The sequence below is a fragment of the Musca autumnalis genome, unplaced genomic scaffold (assembly GCF_047663935.1).
Source record: "Musca autumnalis isolate F117 unplaced genomic scaffold, ASM4766393v1 scaffold_5, whole genome shotgun sequence".
Classification (NCBI taxonomy): domain Eukaryota; kingdom Metazoa; phylum Arthropoda; class Insecta; order Diptera; family Muscidae; genus Musca; species Musca autumnalis.
Window position 1 is genome coordinate 109,208,018 of NW_027412088.1, and position 25,067 is coordinate 109,233,084.

The 25,067-nt window shown below is 33.2% G+C and overlaps 1 protein-coding gene across 1 annotated transcript; it reads left to right on the forward strand.

The window, feature by feature from the left end:
* The first annotated feature begins 1 nt into the window (after nt 1).
* Adk3 (Adenosine kinase 3) lies at nt 2-13,018 on the forward strand. Its single transcript, XM_073956965.1, has 4 exons — nt 2-219; nt 394-555; nt 635-793; nt 11,969-13,018. The coding sequence occupies exons 1-4, from the start codon at nt 2-4 to the stop codon at nt 12,684-12,686; spliced, it is 1,257 nt and encodes a 418-aa protein (XP_073813066.1). The 3' UTR covers nt 12,687-13,018.
* Nucleotides 13,019-25,067: the final 12,049 nt, after the last annotated feature.

Below are 25,067 nucleotides of genomic sequence, written 5' to 3' on the forward strand. Positions count from 1 at the left end.
AATGCCTATCGCTTTTTTAAATGTTAAATTAGAATCAAATACCAAATTCTCGCAAAACTTCATGAAAAGCAGCCTTCCAAGATTTATAAAGAAATTACCGTTACCCTCATCTTCGCCACATATTTTAAGAATGGATTATTTACAAAGCCTTTACGCCCGTATTATGGGTATTAACTTTCAAGAGATTGGTTCTTTGGGATTTTCCTCAAATGACTCAATGTAAGTTTTTTCCGCTTCTTTAACACCTTTAAATCATTCTTGTTGTTTGCAAATGATGTAATAACGAAACATTTGTTTGAATTTTTGGTTTGTTGTCTTCTTTTTTTCTTTTTGCTATGTTGGCTGTTTGGCGTTCTCAAAACAATAAATGACAACTACAACAACTCTATTTAGACCACGCAAAGTCGTTGCCTTTGGCAATGTTCTGCTAGACCAGACAGCCCATTTGACAGACACCCAATTGTTGGAACGTTACAAATTATCTTTAAATACCAGAGCTGAACTAGATGTGGAGACCTTAACAAAGGTGGCAACCGAGGCCATTAGTGACGATAAGTGAGTGGTGTTTGTTTTCTTTCATTGATTCTTTCATTTGCGATGTTTTAATTGCTCTTCATTTTCCAATTTTTTGCAGCAATCAACAGCAAGATCCTCATTTGGGTGGTTCAGCTTTAAATACAGTTCGTATACTCAAACGTTTGGGCACGGAGCCAATGTTTTTTGGTGCCGTCGGTGATGATAAACATTCCGTAATAGTTGAGGATCTGTTGAAAAAGGATGGTATGGATAATATGTAAGTAAAATCGTTTTTGTGTATCTACCACAGGAACGAAGTAATATTGAAATTTGAAAATGTCAATGTACAATATAACGTATATTTTGCGAGTATAACCTAGCATTTACCTTTATGTATTTAGAACGGCCTTTTACCAAAACTGTAATTTTAAAGATTTTATAAGAAACGGGTAAAACGAGTAGGAAGGGCGTTAAGTTTGGCCGGGCCAAAGTGTATTAAAGTAAATAGGAGCAATTTGTTTCCTTTCGTTTATGAAAGGAAAGGAGTAGCATATCTTAACTGATAATAAATATTCCCTTTAAAAGAGTCATCATGTGACGATATTTTTGCAAGGCATGTTTTGTACCTTTGGCGAAGACTAAATACCAAATTTCAGTTATTCCGATTGAATAATGTGGCTAAAACTTTCAAAACAACGAAAATCGGAGGGTACCGTTCTATGGGAGCTATATGAAGACGAGGACATATACCGACCAATTTTAGGTGGAAAGTTTTACGAAGATTAAAGACCAAATTTCAGCCATTTGATTTTGAGGACACAACCTTCAAAATACCGAAAATCGGGAGGTACAGTTTTATGGGGGCTATATGAAAACGTCGTCCTATATTGACAAGTTTCAGGTGGAAAACTTTGAACCCTCAACATAGACCTAATTCTAAATTTCAACTATTTCGGGGTGTTAATGAAGTTAAAATATTAAAAATACCAAAAATCGGATGGTATCTTTCTATGGGGGCTAGATGAAGGCGTGGACCTATACCGACAAATTTCATGTGGAGAGTTTTATACCATCAACAAAGACTTATTACCAAATTTCAGCAATTTCGGTGTGATAATAAGGCAAAAACGTTGAAAATACCAAGAATCGGGGGTATCGTTCTATTGGGGTTGTAGAAGCACCTATACCGACAAATTTCAGGTGGAAAATTGTGTACCCCCAACGAAGACTAAATACCAAATTTCAGTCATATCGGTGTTATATTGAGCACACAACATTCAAAATACCGAAAATCGGGAGGTACCGTTCTATGAGGGCTATATGAAGACATGGACCTATACCAACAAATTTCAGGTGAAAGTGTTGTACCCCCAACGAAGGCTAAATACCAAATTTCAGCCATTTCGGTGTAATAATGAGGCTAAAACCTTCAAAATACTAAAAATCGGGAGGTATCGTTCTATTGGGGTTGTAGAAGCACAAATTTCAGGTGGAAAATTTTGTATGCCCAACGAAGACTACCAAATTTCAGTCATTTCGGTGTGATAATAGGGCTAAAACCTTTAAAATACCCCAAAATCGGGAGGTACTTTTCTATGGGGGCTATATGCAAACATATTTCAGATTGAAAGTATTGTACCCCCAACGAAGACTAAATGAGGCTATGGGGGCTATATCAAAACGTAGGCCGATATAGCCCATTTTCAATTCGGGCCGGCCAAACATTTTATACTCTCCACCATGAAATATTCTGAATTAAAATGGAGTTTCTTTAACGAAAGTACCTGTATATGTCCACAATTTGTAGTGGGAAAGCTTTTTGACCACCGGGAACTCTTAGTGACAATTTACAGGTCAGAAAATGTAGCTTAAGCATTTGAAATACCATAAGGCGGAACACTTATATATTTGTGAGGGCTGCACTACGTCCACAATTTTTTGACCTCTGGGATCCATTAATGACAAATTACACCCAATTCTGATCGAAAATGGTAGGGTTATATTCAAAGACTGAAGACTCTATGCCACATTACAGTCAATTCTGACCCAAAATGTAGATAACAACTTCAAAATGCTTGAAATTGGCCTCTTTCAACACCTATTGGCAAATTATAGCATATTCGTTCAGATACCTTTAGGAAGGTCGAAGCAGAATCTGCGAAAGTGGGTCTGGAGGTAAACGGCGAAAACACCAAATTGATGGTGTCGACGCGCAAAGCGTCCATAGAGCTCGGACCAACTGTGGAAGTTGGTACCTACAATTTTGAGGTAGTTAAAGACTTCGTCTACCTCGGCACTGCCATAAACACAACAAACAACATCAGTTGTGAAATAAGAAGAAGAATTGTATTGACCAACAGATTCTACTATGGTTTAAGTAAGCAATTTAAAAACAAAGCCACATCTCCTCAAACAAAAATAACACTAACACAAAAAGCTGATACTACTAATGTATGGCTCCGAAGCATGGGTACTTGCGCAAGCAGATAAGGCAGTGTTTGGTGTGTTTGAGAGGAAAATTCTTCGAAAGATCTACGGGCCGATTTGCGTTGACGGTGAATATCGACGTCGTATGAACCACGAGCTATATCAGCTATACAAAGACATGAATATAGTTAAACGTATCGAGATGCAACGATTGCGTTGGCTAGGCCATATCATGAGAATGAGCGATGATAAACCCGCTAAAAAGGCGTATGAATACATGCCACATGGCGGTGCACGCAGAATCGGCAGGCCTAAGCTTCGATGGAGCATACAAGTGGATGAAGAAATGAAAAGGCGCGGTATTCCAAAAAGCCAATCGAAAAACAGAGAGGAATGGAGATCTTTTCTTAGTTCGGTCTATGGAACAAATGTTCTGTAATGGGCCAACTAAGTAAGTAAGTAAGTCGTTCAGAAAATGTAGCTAAAAACTTGCACTTGCACTCTCAAATCTGGAGTTATATGGATCCATACCAACGTGTTGAAAAGTTTGTTGACCAAAGGGAACCATAAGTGTTAATTTACATAATATCGGGCGATACAATCATATGCCCACTCTAGCTCGAAAATAAACCGATCTCCAATTTTTTGTGGCCTTTTAAGTACATCAAAACATTGTCTTTAAACGAGGGATTTTTTTGTCCGATTTATGCCCAGAAAACGACTTATTTTCGGTTAAAAGTCGTAGTTCTGCTTTTCATTGTCCACCATTTTTAATGCTATTTTTATAATTCGTTTAAAGAAAATATTGTTACGTACTTATGGTTATATTACACCATATGCTTTTTCACATGTGTGTGGTCACTTTGAGTATACTGACCAGCTGATGTCATACATGCGATAAACATATGGTGTAATATAGCCATTAATAATCCCACATATGATGATTGCTCCATTCTATTTCCAGCAGAGAGGGCACCTCAAAACGCTTTTTTTAAATCAATTTTTTGTAGCCGGTCAATTGTCACAAAACTATGAAATATTTTTTCAACGAAAAACTACCGAAAGTAGCTTAAGAGATTCGAAGTTTCTTAGAAAAAAATCATGAAAAATGTAGTTTTTGGTTGTACGACTTAGGGTAACCTTAACAAGACTATAAGTTCTGATATATTTCACCAATTTGAACCAACTGGTTTTCACAACTGCGGCTTATAAATATGTATAATGTACTTTAGGGTTACAACCTAATAATAAAAATCCATGTTTTTGGTTGATTCGGTGAATAAAGAAAGCGATTGCATATTCTTCTTATTAAAAAATTTAATATTACATTTTTGAATCAACATTTTAGGCTAAAATAACAGAATTGCAATATATAAAATTTAATGTTAGGATCTCCAAATGTTGCTAAGATGTTCCTGAACCACCTTTGTCGCAAACTCGGCTCGTATGTTGCAGGGATAGTAGTTTTTAATTTCAAAATGTTTTCTTTTTTCATACTACAAAAAAAAACGACCATTAACAACCGTGAAGTTCGTTACAATACTTTACATACATATTTTGTTTTCCGATACGCATGATGGATTCTTTTAACAATTGAACTAATACACTGTACCTTTAACTTTAAACCTATAAGTCGGCGATATCATGCCCCTTTGAGTTAAATTTGAATTACAATTTTCTACTTTATTGTCGTCGAAGAAACATTCTTCCAGACCAATTTTCGAACATCAATGATACATGTGGTCCACTATGGTGGATTTGTGAGCATGATAATACTTAAATTTGTACTGCATGGATAGTTAAAAATTAAACTTGAACTAAAATACCAACTATTACCAATGACCTTTCTAATTTATCGATCCTAATAATATGGTTACACTTGGTATTTGCTTTCAGACAATTTTCGAAGCTCAGAAGGGATCTTACGAAATCAAAAAGTCATTTAAAGCAAGTTTATAAAACGTTTTTGTTTGAATATTTCTTGATTTTATCTGAAAGTTCTTGGTAACTTTTCCATGTTGAGAATTGAACCCACGTTCCTAATAAAGCGGGTCAAATTTGTTGTAGGATTTATCAGAATGTTCCATTTTACTAAACTAAACAAAAAAATTGCGCAATATTTGCATGGGTAGTACAATTTTTCCATTTTATTTGATTCAAACCTATTCTGATGATCGCAAAAATTTGACACTTTTTTGTACATTTTTTATTATAATTGGGATATTTTCCGAAAATATGGGAACACCGTCAAGTTTTTTCTTGGGAATGTTGGCATAGGATAGGACTCTCAAATACTAAATAGTATGGATCTGTAATACGAACACATCAGAAGATACCTTAACATATAAAAAGAAAAAAAATTCTAACCTATTCAGATGACCGCTAGTGTATGTCTATAATTTTTGTTGATAAGTTTTTTAATTACAAGAAACCGTAAACGGCAAATGGCTATTTTGGTCGAAAAATGTAGCTAAAGTCCTCAAAGTACCGGCAATTCAAAAATGTGTACATATGGCGCCAATTTTCCGTAGATAAATTTTCTAACCTCTTGGTACCTTAAATATTGAGTTACTGTTTTTATGAAAAAATCTGAAATCCTCAAAATAGCAAAAATCGGGATGTACAGTCATGTGGGGGGCTATAGCAAAATGTGGACCTATGTTAACAATTTTTCGTGAAGGTTCTAGCCACTTATTGAGCACTAAAAATTACATTTTCATGAATTTTTACAAGAAATCTACCATTATTTATAGAAGATTTGGTTTTCATCTGATAGACCACGCCTTGAGCTACTTTCAGATTTTTTTTTTTTTAATATTGCACAGTGTTCCTGCAAATGGCCGAAACACTGTTTTTACTAAAGCAGTTTGCGGTGCCCACTGTAGCTCGAAAACGAATAAACCTATCATCGTATGTTTTTGTGGGATCATTAATAATCTAATAATCTTGTACTTAAGCGAAAGGGAATTAAAAATACCAACTAAAAAATTGTGAATTGTCAAAATCAAAATTTCGATTTAAAAAAAAATAATAATAATAGTTTTTTCGCCATAAATCCGTCAAATTTTTTTTAAAGTCTCTCGCTTGAGTACAATAATTCCACAAAAAAACATATGAAAATCGGATCATCCGTTTTCGAGCTACAGTTGGCTCCGCATTCCAAAATGTCATTTTGAGAAAACCGCGTTTCAAACTTCGATGTTACATACAAATCACAATGAATTGCGAGCTTTATCTTGATTTCAGTGTGGTGTAGAGTATATACCATGTAACTCCTCGAAATATTGGTCCAATATCAACAAGATTAAAAGATCTAGTTTTGTCCGTCTGTTTATTATAAATATTAAGTAAACAATGGACCGATGATATTTTGATTGGAGTTTGGTCTATAAACAGAACAGGCACCTAAAATCATTGGTAATTATCGACAAATATAGCTGCTGAAATGGCCTGCTTTGTCCTTACTCTATATACCGACGATAATTGGATTATACTTCGCGGCTGAAATTAACCATACATTCTATGTGAGAATATTGAAGTCTTTACTTTAAGTGCTATATCTTTATTCTTGGAGGATAGAACCCTTGATTTTGAATCACACAAGAGGCTCCAGGTTACCGGAAGTAATATTTATCGAATTATTCGTCGGAGACCCTATAAAGCAGATATATTCTTGATCAGTATAAAATTCTAACTCCATATAACCATGTCCGTCTGTAATATATAGGGCTATATAATTTTGTATGGGCTATATCGGTCCACGTTTTTATATAGACCTTATGGAAAGGTACCTCCCGATTTTTCGGTATTATGTATTTTTAAGATTATTATTCTTGAAGATTTTAGACATTTTCCAATCGAAGTGAAGTGGCTAGTATAGAAGTTCGGTTAACTCAGTTTTTTTACATATTTTTATTAATTTAATTACCTACTACCAAACTGAATGCGTTTAACAATGCTTTAGCCGGCGTAAAGCTGAGCTATACCGTTAATTTTTCAAAAACAAAATAAAAAAATTATTTTATTCATTATTTTTTCCAAAAATCTGATCTACAGTGGATTTGGGGGTATAATAATGCATTGACATGAACCAATTACTATTTTTAAGTTTGTATTTACAGTTCTGTTTCTTTTTATTTGGACACCTTATATAATGTCATACGAATAAACAACTAGAAAGCATATAAAATCTTAAGCCCGGTTAATGATGGCTGCATTTTTTTTATCTGTATTCACGTTTCCCACTCATTTTTGGGAAAGTTTTTTTATTATATTTATATAGTGTTGAATCAGTACTACTGCAACACATGACTACTCTAGACAAACAGATTGTAAACATTTTTGAAATTACTAATTATTTGTCGTAAAAACAAAGGCTTTTAATTCGTAATTAGTCATTAAATGTGTGGATGGTGTATGGTGGATATTTGAAATTCCTTTCTTTATTAATTGGATGACTTAGTTAACCATTTTATTACACATCACTAGCCCATCTTTAACGTTTTCAGGCTAAAACAAAAAAGTACTTTCATATGCAAATTTCTGTTAACCAAAAACTTCATTATTGTTATTATTTACAACGAAGGTAAACAAAGAGGTTCAGATGACACAGAAATATTAATGCACTCCATGTATACATGGATTTCACTGCGTAAATAAGAACATGCTTGAATGTGTCAATTTATATATGTACATACTCGTATGCCAATGTTTAACAAGTAAGAAAGGGTAATATTGTATATAATATTGTTGAGATAATATTGTTGTGCAAATAATAAAAAATACGCTTCCACACAAATTTATGATCCACAATTGATGATATGATCATCATCCAAAATGTTAGCCTTCTTCCGTGTCTTAAATTCTAACCCCTTACAAACTGTAGTTGTGTACCTATAGATTATCTACTAAATCAGCACTAATTTATTTTACTGGTCCATTTCACCGGCTAAATATTTTTCGATGTCCGAAAGTTTTTTTTTGTCCTCCAATTGAAAATTTTTATTTTAAAATATATGATATATTTAATCCGAAAAAAGTCTATATGTTTACGTGATTTGCAATTCTAATTTGTTGCCAAACACAAAATCATAATGTATATGTGAAAATTTTCATAAATAGGCTATTGTCTTATATTATATTTATTATATAAAAATCTTTTATTAATGTGCAATACCTATTTTCAACAAAATTTATTTTAAAGCACCGTGCATAATGCAATCTGTCAAGTATTAGATTTGTTTGCAAGTTGTTAAATTGTGATATCAAAAACCCATTTTATTCATTATGTCTCAGATTAAGTTCAGGTTGGCACTTCATTACAATTTTTACCGTATACTGGTACTTGATCCACAGCATATCAAACTGTTGCACTATATAAACATAATTCACCAAACTACAATGTTCATAGTTGAGAAAAATCAAAAAATTAAAAAAAAAAACAAAACAAAAGAAAAAAATCGCTGGAGGGCTTTTTAAATAAATCGGGGTCAAAGTTCACATTTTTAGGTTTTCAGGATTTTGCTTGGAAACCGCAAATCCTATTGAAATGGAAATAACCAAATATTGTAGAAGTGAAAATTCTCTACAACATTTTCTTAAGTCCCATTTCTATAGGATTTGCCGTTTCCAGGCAAAATACCGAAAACCTAAAAAAACTAAAAATGTGAACTTTAATAACGATTTATTAAAAAATATCTACCTTGATTTTTTCTTGTTTTTGGATTTTTCTCATCTATTAACATTGCTATTTCAGATTCCCCAAAAACTTCCCAGGTGTAAGCGGTTTTCATTTAAAGTTAGTTAAGGCGCAACGTGCATGATATTGTTTTATAAGGAGAAGATGCAGTCAGTGCATTCATTGTCCCAATGTGAACTTCTATATCTCAAAAATGGTAAAACCTAAAAAAGGTCAATCTTGTAGAGAATTATTTAGTCCCATTTCCATAGGACTTGCGGTTTCCAAGCAAAATCGTGAAACCTAAAAAAACCTTAAAATGTGAACTTTTACTTAAAAATCCATCCAGTTTTTTTTTTATTTTTCTCATCTATGAACATTGTAGTTTTGGAATCCGTAAACAGTTCTCAGGTGTAAGCATTCTTCACTTAAAGTTAGTTCAGGCACATACGAGTAGAACAAGTGGGACTTTTTATACCCTTCAACATAACTTATATTGGAACTAGGTTTCATTTCGGTTAGATTGTGTGGCTAAAACCTAAAAAAATACCGAAAATCGGGGGGTACCGTTCTACATGGACTATACTAAAACGAGGACCTATAGCGACAATTCTGGCCAAAAATAAGTTATAGATCCAACGGAGAGGAAACAATGTAGCTAAAACCCTCAAAATACCGAAAATCGGTATGTACCGTTCTATGGGGGCTATACCAAAACACGGACCTATGTTGAAAATTTTTTTGGAGAAGTTTTGTGACCACCGGAAACCTCAAATGTCAAATTACAGCTAGTTCGGACAAAAAATGCAGCTAAAATCCTCAAAATACCTAAAATCAGGAGGTACTGTTATATGGGGGCTATACCCAAAAATAGACATATATTGACAACCTTTGGTGGAGCAGTTTTGGGTCCTCTATGAACCTCAAATATTAAATTACAGGTAGTTCGGTCAAATAACTTAGCAAAAATCCCCAAAAAGCGTAAACCTAAAATCGGGAGGTACCGTTATATGGGGGCTATACCAAAACGTAGACCTATGTTTACAAATGCCAAATTGCAGGTGTTTTTCGATCAACAAAGTTTAGCTCAAATCCTCAAAATACCTAAAATCCGGAGGTACCGTTATGTGGAGGCTATACAAAAACATAGACTGATATAACCTATATTCGAACTTGAAATACACTCTGGTGCAAAAATATGGCGGACATGGTTATATCGACTCAGAATCCGACCCCTATCATGATTGTATATTGGGATTTCTGAGTGAAATCGAAGACTTTTTCAAAAAGTGGTTTTTGATGTCCCTTATTTTTTGCTGAGTTGGTGCTGCTCATTAGCAAAACATTTCAGTATATTTTCATATTTTTTTTTGTTAATAACGGTTCCAGAGATATCGAATTCCGTAGAAACTGTATGCAAAGAAATACTCATAACTTATTCAATATTGGTTCAAATATTGGTTCAAATAGAAAAAAAACTTTTTGTATTTTTGTTGTTTTATCAGCTATCTAATATAAAATAGAAAAAAAAATTGCACAGTGGGCTTGGATGCAATTTTCGCGATTTAATATTTAGAATTAATTTTTATCAATGATTCGATTTTCTTGAATTTGTTTTGTATAAAAATATTATTAATTAATGAAGTCCTATAAACTATGATTAAACAAGTGAGCAAATGCTATAGTCGGGACGGTGCGGACCATGCGATACCCTACACCACTACCCCAGTGTATAAGCTTTTCACTGGTAATCATTTCTTTTAGGGAAATAATCCGACTGCCACCGAACATAATATGCCTCTTTCTCTTTGGGACCCCCATAAGCATAAGCATAATTTCGTGACCATCCGATCAAAATTGCGACTTTTAGCGTGATTGCAAAAAAATTGAGGAATTGGATGCATTACCTACTATTGCGATATCCGACCATCATCAAAAGCTATAGGCTTCTTCTTCTGTGGGACCCCCATTAACCTCCGGGACCCTCACCAACACCCAAAATTTGGTGACGATCCGATCAAAATTGCGACCTGTAGCGTGATTACAAGGTTTAGATGGACAGACGGACGGACGGATACGCATAGCCAGATCGACTCAAACTTTTTGGCCAAAACCAACTTATAATAATAATTACTATTTTTTTTTTAATTTGTCAATAATTTTTTCTTATATACCACTGTGTAAAATTTGTTTTACCAAAAAAAAAATAATAAATAAATAAAAGGTTAAATTTATTAACATCTTAAAAAATTCTTCATTTTTGGATTTTGGAAGTGGATTAGCAATTATTGCACCGGCATTAGTGGGTATTGCTGAATGAAGTTTTTTACGCCTGCGATATGTTTTGCTTCAAATTCAAAAAATCCTTCGTATTTAAATAATCATCTTCAGGTGAAATATACCCTTAATATTTGGCTTGGATGGCTTGGATGCCCATTCATATAATTTCCGAGCTCTAGTCTAGTCTAGTAAAAAAATTAGAGAAAATAGGATCCATTCGAATCCCACTACCAAACAGAACTTAAAATTATTGTAACTGATCGTAGTTAAGTTAAAAAAAAATCAAGAAAATCAAAGAGTAGAATCATTGACAAAAATTGATTTTAAATATTATTTCGCGAGAATTGCATCCAAGCCCACTGTGTAATTTTTTTCTATTTTTTATTACCTGATAAAGCAACAAAAAATGTAAAAAAAGATGTTGTCTATTCATAATTAAAGAAGTTATGAGTATTTCTTTGCACATAGTTTTTACATAATTCGAGATTTCAAGGCGCGATATCTATGAAACCAATAGTCAAAAAAAAAATATCTGAAAATATACTGAAATGTTTTGCTGATAAGCAGCATCAACACAGCAAAAAATAAAGTAAATCAAACCCTCTTTTTAAAAAAGTGTCCGGTTTCACTCAGAAATCCCCATATATTTTATGGGGTCGCATGTTACATCCTCGTCGACTTACAAACAGAGAAACAAGCTTAATATATCCTCCATACTATGGTGTAGAGTATATAAACCCGATAATTCAGTTCCATGGATTACGAATTATCGGGGTTCCACTGTATAATAAATCTATTGTAGACAATTGCTATAATTTTCACCGGTAAACAAGAATATTCATAATAAGTGTTATGACACTATTATTCTGCACTTGGAATTAGTAATCTTCCATGATGTACTCCTACAATAATTAAGTATGAAGACAGACTGACTGTAAATAACAAGCGCACTATTTGCTCATAATTAAATGTGCTTTGTCTTCTGAGAGTTTCTATGTCTGATTGTATTTAAATTTATAAGAATGACGTTGCACTTTACTAATTTATTATTTCTCTTTTCATTCACAGTAATTACCGATTGCAAAGGGTAGCCGATACACCTACAGGCCGTTGCATTTGTCTGGTACACAAAGATTCGTTGGCATTGTATGCCAATATTGCAGCATCATCGAAATTCTCTGAAAACTTTTTGCGTAAAATTGAACAAGAAGAGAAGGCATTTTTCCTACGCAATGCCGGTAACAAACAAATATTTTATATTGAGGGCTTTTTTGTGCCGCATCGAGAGGAAGTGGTCAGCTATGTGGTACGTAATTATATACGCGGAAGACGGCGACTGGCGGTGAATCTAAGTGCTCCATATATTGTCCAAACACAATATGAACACATGTTGTACTTGGCCAAGAATGCGTTTTTCATATTTGGCAACAAGGACGAATTTGAGACATTCCGAGAATGTTGGGGTGCCCACAGTATGGATGATTTGGCTCAGGATCTACTAAAACAAAGTCAAACACCCAAAATACTGATTATGACCAAGGGAGCGGAGGGTGTAACACTGATAACAAATTATCAAGATGAGTTCTCGCCACCGGGAGAGATAACTTTTGAAAATTTCAAAGTTCCACGTGTTGAAAAAATTGTCGATACAACGGGCTGTGGTGATGCATTTGCGGCAGCATTCCTGCATGCTTGGTTGGAGAAACGCCCGTTGGGTGAATGTGTTCGAATGGCCGGTGATGTTGCAGCTAAAGTGGCAACACAAGTTGGTTGTAATTTACCTTAATGTTTTTTTGCTTCTAATGCTGCGACTTTTGATATTTACGATTGCGCTGTGAAAAATAATAATTTAAAAAATCTAGATTCCTGGAGAACATGAGTATTTTTAATATAATTTTAATTTATTTTTAGTATTTCCAATATATGCGTATTTTTATACAATACATAGTTTAAATACTACATTACTATAAGTTGCATTACCCCACCACCATTGAATCTCCATGCAATTATACACATACATACACATCTCATTTATTATTGTTTAAATTTGATTTCATCCATTGTCAATTTTAGTTTTTAATAAAAATGATTAATTTTTTATTTATAAACAAAACAAAATATGTAACTTGTGTAAAAGGCCATAAATTTGACAGGGCAGAACTGCAAAATGTGGCCAATAATTTCTCATGGATCTGCAGTTTTTTGGAGGGATGTTTGCAGCCAATTAATTTGAAAACAAGTAAGAACGGAGTTAAGTTCGGCCGGGCCGATCTTTCTATACGGTCTGTATTGCAGTAAATAAGAACAATTACCATGGTTTCTTTTATGAAAGTACTAAGCTCCTCCTCTTATTCCTTGCGTGATCAGAATATCTTGACTGATAATAATCCCCTTTAAGAGAGCTTATATGGAGCGTCATCATTGTTCTTTCCAAACATGAACCTGAATTTATATTTCTTCGAATTGAGCTTTTTTATCCTCCGGCAACACCCAATATTAAATTACAGTAATCTCGGTTCGAAAATTCTACAAAAATTCTCGAATAACATAAAATTGGGCAATACCGGTTCATGAGGGCTAGACTTAAGCCTCCCAGGATATATATGGATAGTTTTTGCGAGTCTGCGAGACTGTACAAAACGTTAACCTGTGCCGAAAGTTTTGTAACTCCAACGAATACTAAATACCAATTTTCAGTCATTTCGGTTGAACAATAATGCTAAATCATTTAAAATACCGAAAATCAGAGTAGTACCGGTCTATGGATGGTTATATGAAGACGCTGGGAAGGAAGGGGAAATTTTTATACCCACAAGGAAGATTAAATACCAAATTTCAGTCACTTCGATTGGATATTGGAGTCGAAACCTTCAAAATACCGAAAGTTGGAAGGGACCGTTCTATGGAGGCTGTATGAAGGCGTAGACCTACACCAACAAAGTTCAGGGCAAACGTTTCTTACCCCCAACGGTGGGATATTGGAGACAAAACCTCCAAAATATCGAAAATCGGGAGGTTGAGTTCTATGGGGGCTATTTGAAGACGTATATCGCCTATATCGACATATTTGAGGTGGAAAGTTTTATACCTCCAACGAAAAATTTCAGTCATTTCGGTGGGATTTTGAAGGCACAACAAAGTATCGAAAATCGGGAGGTAGCGTTTAATGGGGGCTATGTGACGAAATGAACCTACATATACTGATAATTTTCTTCTTCAATATTTTATACCAAATTTCATCAATTTCGGTTTGATAATGAAGCTGAAACTTTCAAAATGCCGAAAATCTGGAGAAACCGTTTTACGGCGGATATAAGATGACGTGTACCTATACCGACAATTTTTAGGTGGAAAGTTTTATGCACCCAACCAAGTCTTAATACCAAATTTCAGGCATTTCGGTGGGATATTTAGGCCACAACCTTTCAAAATATCGAAAATCGGAAGGTGCCGTTCTATGGGGGCTATATGAAGACGTAGACCTATACCGACAAATTATAGATGGAAAGTTTGTTTACCCCCAACAAAGACTTAATACCGAATTTCAGCCATTTCGTTGGGATATTGAGACTACAACCTTGAATATATCGAATATCGGCAGGAACCGTTCTATATGAAGACGTGGACCTATACCGACAAATTTCAGGTGGAAAATTTTTCATCCATTTCGGTGGGATAACGAGGCTATACCCTTCAAAATACTGAAAATCGGGAACTACCGTGCTATGGGGGCTATATCAAAACGTGGACCGACATAGCCCATTTTCAATACCAACCATCCTATTTCTTAATTTTTTAAAATTTGCCAATAAAATTTTTCCTGGTATAAGAAAACATTTGTGAAACGTTTATTTTACCAAAAATTAAATTTATTAATATGTGTTTTGTTGTTTTATTAAGGAATTTATCATAAACATCTGCAATTTTCGATTTTGAAAATGGATTAGCTATTATAGTACCAGCCGCACAATCAAATAACTACAGCTCGGTAATTATATGAATGGACATCCGAGCCAAATAATCTACCAAATATTAAGGTGATATTTTCTCTAGATGATAATTATTTAAATGCGAAGAAGGATTTGAATATGAGATATTAAATGACCTAACCTATCGCGGGCACAAAAACATTTTATTCAGTATTACACACTAATGCTGGGTAATAATTGCTAAATTTGCATTTCCAAATCGAAAAATAAAGAAATTTATAAGATGTTTAAAATGAATAAAACAACAAAACACAAATTTATTGGATATGTGGTGGAAACCGATTCGACTCGTTGTCCCATAAATCGAAATCGTATATCGATTTTTGTTACAGAATGCTGGTATAAGACACAAAATGTCGTATGATACAAAGAAAATGGTAGTATGTCGCGTTTTTCTATATGTTTTGCTCTTGTCGGAAAAGGTCGTAAGTCCACAAAACGTACAAATTTGATTACGTAAAGGTGGTAAGTCCACAAGAAAATGTATACTTTAAAAGAATAGTAAAGCTAATGTAGTTCAGATATAATGTTTAACGTCATCCATGGTTGGTGTACATTGCAAAGAACTAGCCTACACCTTTGGTTCATAATCGGATGATATTTGGCGGAGCCAATGGACAAAAATCTGATAATTTCTACTTAATAATTTAATTATATATTTTGCAACGAAAATGTATACTTGACAGCTGTTTCGCTTCATAAGCGCAAATGTGGACTCCTCGCATATTGCAAAATTTGTAAAAAATTAAATTTTTTTATTTTTTGTCGTATATCTTACATGAAATTATATGGTGTGGTATATAGGCATTTGCATTTGTATACATTTGTATCATAAATTTTTTTAAAGTTTTAGAAACGTAACATTCTTTGAAACTGTTCGATCTGGTCGATGATGCAAAAGTGGCGAATATGTGTAAATGCATGCCAAATTGAGATCAATTGTTTGAACAGAACTTTTCGGATCAGTGGAAGAGTTCACCTCAAAAAATTAATAATGGAATAACTGCATTAGGGTTCTAACCCACATATATATTTGACAATTCCGTCATTTAACCGATACTTTAATTTGCATCAATGGAAAGTTCAAAAGCTCTTTTCTATATATTATTTAAGCAACTTTACCGAAATATGTCCTGCATAAATTAAATGCACCAAAAATTTAACTTCGCTATTTTTAATACCACATGATGATTTTCACCCGCCAAGTAGATATTGAACAGTCAAATCGATCTCTAGCGTGATGATGGTTAGACTACACAAACTATTAAAACTGTGGATACCGGTATATATGTATTCGGCTGAAATGTTATCTGACATGTACATCAATATATTTGGCATCAATGGAAAGACCAAGAATTTCTCTTCCAAATATAACTTAGGTGGGTGGAACGTTTCTTCCAGGAATAAAGATATATTCATCATATTAAAGAAATTACCATTTTCACAAAAAGTTTTGGTCTATTAAACCAGCTAATTATTACCTGATCATCATGTTAAATTGCAAGCTTCTTCTTTGTTTTAAACTTAAATCATTCTTTCAATTTCGCTCCGATTATTGCGACCTACAGAACTACTACGAAATCGGGTTCAAAATGTTGGTTTTGGTCCATTTCACCCCTTACGATCATCACCAACATCTAATGGGGTCTCTTCTGGTGGGAACTCGTCCTATCAACAAAATTTCGTAACGATCGCTCCATAATTTAGGCCTGCAGTTTTATTCAAATTTTTAGTGGAAGGACACACATAATACGATCGCTTTATCTCGTCGAGGTATGGCAAATGGCAAGGGGGATCTGCGACGTATACTTCGTGATGTTACATGAATATTGGACAAAAATACTTATAATACCGTTTCCGCATCTATACATAAAATAGAAAAATGTTTGTACGTTTGCTTGTTTGTGCATTATAGACTCAAAACCGCTGAACCGATCTTCCTGAAATATTAAGGGTATATTGCTACATCGCCTGGAATGAAAATAGGCTATATCATTTTTTGAAGTTCCTCGTTGATCTGGAGATATAACATCCAAACAGGAGGTACCTCCAACGAATTTAGATTTTGTATGCAAATATCTTTAGAACGTTTACAGTTACAAACTCCAAATTTGGTATGTGTGACGGAATTCGATGTAGAAATAAATTTACCACATTATATTCAAATCGGTTTAGATTTAGATATAGCTCCCATATACATATATTTTCAGCCTACTTCTTTATTTTATTCACCAAACACGCTATTTATGTCCAATTTCAATAAAATTTGGAATGTGTGACGGAACTTGGTCTAGACATAAATGTGACAAATTATATCGAAATTGGTTAAGACTTGGATATAGCTACCCATATATATTTTCGGCCGATTTCATGTTTTTGTTACGTATGTCCAATTTCAATGATATTTGGAGAGGACTTAGAAGTCATTATTATATGCACTAGTACTTATAGTTTGGAAGGGATTAACCAAGGCTACAGCTATTAAATATCATATCTTATAGAGACTTCTTAAGAGGGATGTTTTATTATTATATATCTAAATCATTATTGGAGTAAAAATGATCAATACAAGTGTCAGTTACCCTAGGAGTAATTTAACATATCACAATATGTAAATATGTATATGACTTGGAAAAAATAAGTACCATGTATAAAATAAATTACAACTATCCTCATACTTAAGGTTCTCAAACCTGGTTCTATTCTTAACTTAATTCACTCAGGTAGATTTAAATCCAATCTGTCGAAATAATGTGAAATCAATAGTGTAAGAGTATATAACTTACGTAGGAATACGAGGGCGGTTCGGAAACTTCTTAGCCTATCAATGAAAAAAAATAGTTAGTTTTTCCAAAATATTTTTTATTTTTCAATATAATCTCCTGAAACTTCAATACACTTAGTCCAACGCTTTTCTAGCAATTCTATCCCTTGATTAAAATAGTTTTCCTCAAGGTCTTCAAAATAGTGGTTTACAACTGTAATTGCATCTTCATTTGAGGTAAAACGCTTGCCAGCAAGGAATTTTTTTAGATTTGGGAACAAGTAAAAGTCACTGGGAGCTAAATCAGGAGAATAAGGTGGGTGGTCAAGCAACTCGTACTTTAATTCGTTGATTTTAGCCATTGTTAAAACACTCTTGTGCGCTGGTGCGTTGTCTTGATGAAAAATTATTGTTTTGTGTTGTAAGCCAGGACGTTTTTCTCGAATTTGTACATTTAATTGATCCAAAAGGTTGCAAATAGTACTCTGAATTTATTGTTTTACCATTTTGCAGATAGTCAATCAATAAAATAACTTTGAAGTCCCAAAAAACCGTTGCCATAACCTTACCAGCCGATTGAATTGTTTTTGCCTTCTTTGGGGCACTTCCTCCAGCTTCAGTTCATTGTTTGGATTGTTCTTTTGTCTCTGGAGTATAGTGGTGGATCCATGTCCAATCAACAGTTATGAAACGACGCTTAAAATCCATTTTATTTCGCTTAAAACGATCCAAACAAGCTTGAGAAATGTTCATTCTTATGCGTTTTTGATCGACTGTTAACAAATGCGGCACCCATCTTGCAGAAAGCTTTTTCATCTGTAGTTCTTCATGCAAAATTAAATGGACTCGATCATTTGAGATGCCCATGATATCAGCAATTTCACGCACTTTTATTCGTCGATCATTTAATACCATATCATGCACTTTGGCTACAATTTCTGCTGTTGTTGCTGTTTTTGGACGTCCACTACGTGGTTCATCTTCAATGCTTGTACGACCACGTTTAAATTCAGCAACCCAATTTTTTACTGTTGCATATGAAGGAGCACTTTCACCTAACACATTTACCATATCATTATGAATTTCTTGTCCCGATAAACCTTTTTTATGTAAATATTTAATGACAGCACGCATTTCTAATTTTTCCATTGTAAAAAAATTGCGGATGCGTCTTTTTTGAACACCTGTTTCTATATGAAGGAGTTGCCAGATCGAAACAAAATTTAACATGTGTTCATAACAGAGATGAAAGTTTCCAAAACACTTAACTTTTTCTGTTTATACCGCGCTTTTTGTGCTAGGCTAAGAAGTTTCCGAACTGCCCTCGTACTTATAGTCGAAAAGGCTTTAAGAGGAGTGTTACCTCCTTAAACATATTTATACGTTAAATATTAAAGAAGTTAATATAATTATAGCATTCCATTATATTTTATCTTAGTCGGGGTAGCAAAGCGCACCGGGTTCAGCTAATTGTTGAGTAAAGTATAAATATTTTATTTTGAAAAATCCGTAAATTGAAGGAAAAGATCGTAAGTCCCAGCAAAAATACAAAACTGTACAAGGAAATGGTCGTAAGTCCAACGACATCCAATTATCTCTCAAACGCGACGAAATTTGATCAAACAAAGTATAGGTATTGAAGTGGAATAAATAAAGGAAGAATACTGCTATTATCACCATAGTAAAATCTTTAATGCAGAAAGTGGTGCAATGGTTTTTCTTCCTCCTGAAAAATGTCTAAAACTGGACTTACGACCTTTTCGTACGTAGCAGACGATATTTCGATTTTTTGTGCATATTTTATTGAAAGGGGATTTTAAAAATATTATTTAGATATAGCGCGTATGCGAAGCAATACCACTTATATCACCAAAGGTAACTAGAACATATACCATTTCGATTCTGCCAATCGAGTAGATTCCGTTTTCATCACATACCTGAATAAATGTATTTTTATTTATTTGGTAAAATAACAAATATTTCACACTGGTATAAAATAATTTGTATTGACAAATTTTAGAAAATTAAGAAAAAATGTTAATCATTCGAATCCCACTACCAAATGGTACTTAAAGGCTTTGTAATTGATCGTAGTTTAGTTCAAAAAATTTCAAGAAAATCGAAGATTTTAAATATTATATAGCGAAAATTGCATCCAAGCCTACTGTGCAAATGTTTTCCTATTTTTTTTTATTAAATAACTGGATCAATATTAAAGAAGTTATATTTCTTTGCACATAGTTTTTACAGAAATGTTTTTTCAAGACGCGATATCTCTGAGACCTTTAGTCAAAAAGAATTCTGAAAATATACTAAAATGTTTTGCTAGTGAGCAGTATCACCACATCAAAAAATAAAGGAAATCAAAAATCAATTTTTGAAAAGGTGTCCCCGATTTCACTCAGAAATCCCCTAATACCCTGCGATGAATATTTCGATGTGTTACAAACGGAATGACATATAAAAACTAGTGATTTCACAGACCAACGGACGAATATCTAGAAATGAAATTTTTCTCAAGTCGCTGTGTTGAAACCACGTACATATATCTGACCATCGACTATGCAGTTCAGCATTTTTAACTCAGAATATATTTTTTGAGTTATGACACTCTTCTAATTAAAGAATAAAATTTGAAATCGGATAAACCTGAAGTATTTCCAATATAATGTCGCAGCGCCACCTACACTTGAAACAGAATATGTGATCTTTAAAATCTTTTCTTTACTTTACACACCTCGTATATCGTATATCAACTGCACTTGTGGTTATTGTCTAGGGTGCGCATTTAGATATTCTTTTATAACCTCTAATGTAGATGGCGCCTACTTAAACCCGATATTAACCCTCAAAACAGAGTAATGCTTGGTTTACATTCGTCGTCGTTTCGTGATTTCGAAGGCGTTTCGTGATTTCGCGCGAAATCCAGCAAAATTTATCATGATTTCGCATACAAAATTGAAATCATCTCATTTCGTGATTTCAGCGAAATCAACATCGAAATCACAGTACACATGATATACAACCCTGTTTTTGCCTAAAAAAGTACCAAAAGTTGCAACACTTTTCACGTACACAATAAACAAGGTAGATGGTTAATTGCTGCAACAAAAAATTTTAGTATCAAAATTTGTAAACAATGTGAAAAAATATTAAATTACTTTGTTACAATGCTATTTTTCATTGCGTTCCCGTACTTTTTTAATGGTAATGTTAGAACAAAGAGCAAATTGTCAAAAATTGCTTCCTAATACAAATTTCTTAAAAAATACGGAAACGGAAAAATTACGGAAATTGCAAAAACTCCAGCATAAATGTCAAAATCAACGTATCAGCTATCATATTAGATGCCAATGAACATGCTTGCTGCGAGTTTCTACTAGGCCAAAATTGTATGGCAGAAAACAGGAGAAGAGGGTGTTATTCGGCGCTATTTTTTGTTTAAAGAGAAGTGCAATTCTTGCTAAATTTCGTAGTATGGGAACGCATTTTTATCACTGAACGGGAAAACTACTACAAGAACTACTTTTATCTATCAACTTTTATCTATCAAAATTATTGTGGTGTCTCAACGATAAAATCATTTTTTTATTTTTCATTTGTTAGTACTATACACAATTAATACGATATATAGATAATTTTACGATAATTTTCCAAATAAAGTTGTAAAGTTCTATATTGTCATATATTTTTGATGATTAATTCAATTTACAACAACTTGTTCTGAAAATTCATGTTCGATCAGCTGCGCATATGCATCTACTTGATCATTGTGATATGTTTGAAATCAACAAAAAAATAAGTATAAACACCGGGGTGTATTTCAGGATTTCGTGAAATCCAGTGGATTTTGGAGCGCAAGTGTAAACTTGGCATAAGCTGCATAAAAACTACACAGCCAAAATTGTTTTCTGGCCTTTTGGAAGGTCAAAAAACTTAAGCAGAGATGTCCGAAAAAACGGTTCTTCGCACATATTTTTGTGAAGTTTATTTAATATTTTCCTATAGTTTTATATGATTTCTCTCAATCTACGAAAACCATTGTTTTGGGAAGTTAAAATAATTTAATTTTAGAACATGGGTGTTCAAAGATACATATCAACATACTAAAATTACTTTAGATAGTATTACAAAAAAAGTTTTGAAATGCATTTGTAATAACTCGAAAATGATCTCAACGGTATCCTATAGCAATTATTTAATATGTATATTTATTGTAGAAGAAGAATAAGGTTCTAAATATTTATACCCTACACTACACTATGGTAAAGGGTATTGTCTTTGTGCATTAGTTTGTAACATGCAAAAGAAAACGAAATAGACCCATAGTTCCTTTTGATAATTTGCATCGATTCATATTAGCGCGCGTGATATTATTCCTTAGAATAATATCATATCGGTTCAAGAAAACGGTTTTTTTTTTTCTAGAACTGCAACTAGCAAAGTTTTCATAAGCAAATTAATTTAATTGATACTCTAAAAGCTTTTTAATGGTATACATACAAGTTTAATCGGTTACTTAAATCGGTTTTAGTGTCGGAATATCCGTTCAAAAAATGAGGTGACTGGATCTATCCTCCAAGAAAATTTGTTATTAACGTGTTCATCATTACAAGAGCTATTTGTGGTTTACATACCAATAAATAACCCATGACGAATATACAGAGAAATCAAACAAAAATTTTTTCCGACCCAAACCGATTAAATGTCAAAAAGAACAATGATAACGGGAAAATATTGATTAGATGCCAATGAGAACCGTGCCTAATATCTTCTGAAGAACATTTTTGTAGAATATTTGGATGCTGAAACATTTAATCTTGTGGTACTTTCACTACGGTTCAATAAATAAAGGACGAAAAGGACATGAAAGGCATTGTGTTAGAATAATAAAAAGTTCTACAAAAATATTCGTCAGTCGATTAGACTGAAGATAAGTCACCTCAAAACGAAGCTACAACAACGCCAAACAAAGATATGAAGCTATTTTCCCAAGTATTATAGGGAAAAAATCAAAAACTTCATCGCGCTATATCTCAGAAACTTGACCTATTCTCCAAAAGAAATTTTTCAGATTTTCCTTGCACTGAGAACCAAAAAGACATTATCACAAGGAATTGTGTAGACAAATGTGGTTAAATCTTATAAAGTACCAAGAAAAGGTGGATGAAGGCTGTGGTCAAAAGTGGACCGATATGACATTTCTTATAAGGTGGTGATCTGAATTCTGAGTTCATTATAAGAACATATTTGCTTAGAATATTTGGTTGACATCAGCCTAAATAAATCGATATAAAAATCATTAAGGGTAATGGACCAACACTGACAATTTTTCGCAGGTAAGTTTACTATGCGTTAACAACTCGTGGTACCGGATTACAGCAAATTCGGTTGAAAAGTGTGTTGGTAACAGTAAAATACTTCAATTCAGAATGATTCATTACATGGCAACCACGCGAAGTTTTGGATCTAGGACCCCAATATTTTACTTAGAGTGTTTTTAGGCCGCTATGATCCATTGATAACAATTTCAGTTCGATATATTATTAAGAAGTATTTTTGTCACACCTTTCCATGTAAGTGCCACCACTGTGCACACGTACCAAAAATTATAAACATAGCTCAAAGTTTCAGTTTAGACCACATAAAATGGGATCACCCTGTTTAAAGTGTTTTCAGGTTTTTTGAAATTTTGGCTGAACATAATTCTGAATCAATATTTTGTGGCAATTATTATGAATAATAATAAATTTCAATAGAAAAATGACATAAAAATAGTTTTGGCCAGGAAAATGGGATTTGAGACCATAGTGCATTGTCTAGATTCTGTAGATACTTTTAATTTATTTTTTAAGGTTTGTATGGACTCCGGGACAGGATCATTTGGATTTATTTCACGATTTTTATTATTTGTTGATTTTCCCCGAAAATAAAAAGTAATTTACAGCCATGTCGAACGAAAATGAAAACGAAAGAAAAACAAGGAAACTCGTGTATGAATTTTAAATTTTGTAGTTGTTTGAAAGCAAGCACAAAGTCAATATTGCCATAAAAACCAAAGTTTAGGTGTTTTTCATTCGCAATCATTTTCTTTCGACATAGTGAAACAGGCTTTTAGTAAATATTTAAACATCTACTAATAGATATGGAATGCTGTTAACGATTTATGAATAAATTTTCTCATAAAAACAAATAAGACATTTTTAAATATTTTGTCTTTATATGAGAATAAAAACCGATATACCTTCTGCGCGCATAGGCCAATTTTTTGAACGCGGACAGATTTGAAACCAGAACCAAAAGTTGTACATGTGCTAGCAAAAAAAAAATCAAATGGAATTGCAAAAGAAATTTAGGTTTTGCCATATATTTTCGGCCGGTTTGAGGTATTTGATGCAGCAAACACGCTACATATGTATGCCCAATTTCGATGAAATTTGGAATGTATTTGTTCGACAAATAAATTTGCCAAATTATATTGATGTGAATATACTTCCCATGTACATTTTACATGGTGCCGCTTGGGTCGCGGACATAAATCCCAAAATTTTTGGGAGGTATGTCCGACCATCCCTTGCGGACAGAATACTCAATGGGAGTTATGTCCTTTTTAAAATTTAATTTTTTATCTAAATACAATTTTTATTTCAAATGTATAAGAAAATTAAAAAATAAATTTAATTTCTCGCGATTTTTTTGCAAAAATATTTTCACTATTTAAGAAAATAAAAAGTTTTTTACAAATATGCAAATGCCTTCTGAAAAACAGAAAGCGCCACAGGCGAAAATATTTTTGAAAAAAAAAATTGCTCGATTTTTTTACAAAAATATTTTCACTCTTTAAGATAATGAAGAAAAATTTTGTAAAAGTATGTAAATACTTTCTGAAAAATGAAAAGCGCCGCAGGCGAAAATATTCTATTTTTTTATTTTTTACAAAAATGTTTTCACTATTTAAGAAAATACAAAATTTTAATAAAAATATGCAAATGATATAAAAACCGCACGAGTAAAAAACGATTTTTTTCCTACTATTACAAACTAAGAAAAAATTATATTTACATATCTATATTTAAAAAAATTAACAATTAATATGTATACGACGCCTGACGTTGATCCTTTCCTTACTATTTTTTTTTGATGTTTCATGAAATTGAAATAAATTGAAAATTGAAAATTATACAAAATAACATGTTGGGAAACTATTGGAAATGTTTGTGTTTTCAAACAAACACAATCTCAAAGGAAAGGAATTACATATATGTTTATACCCTATACCACAATGTGGAAAAGGGTATTATTAGTTTGTTTTGGTAAAAATTCATGTAACACCGCGAAATATTCGTCGGAGACCCCCAATGTGGTATACCAATCTTCATATCTCGACGAGATAAATCGATTTTGAGATGTGTGT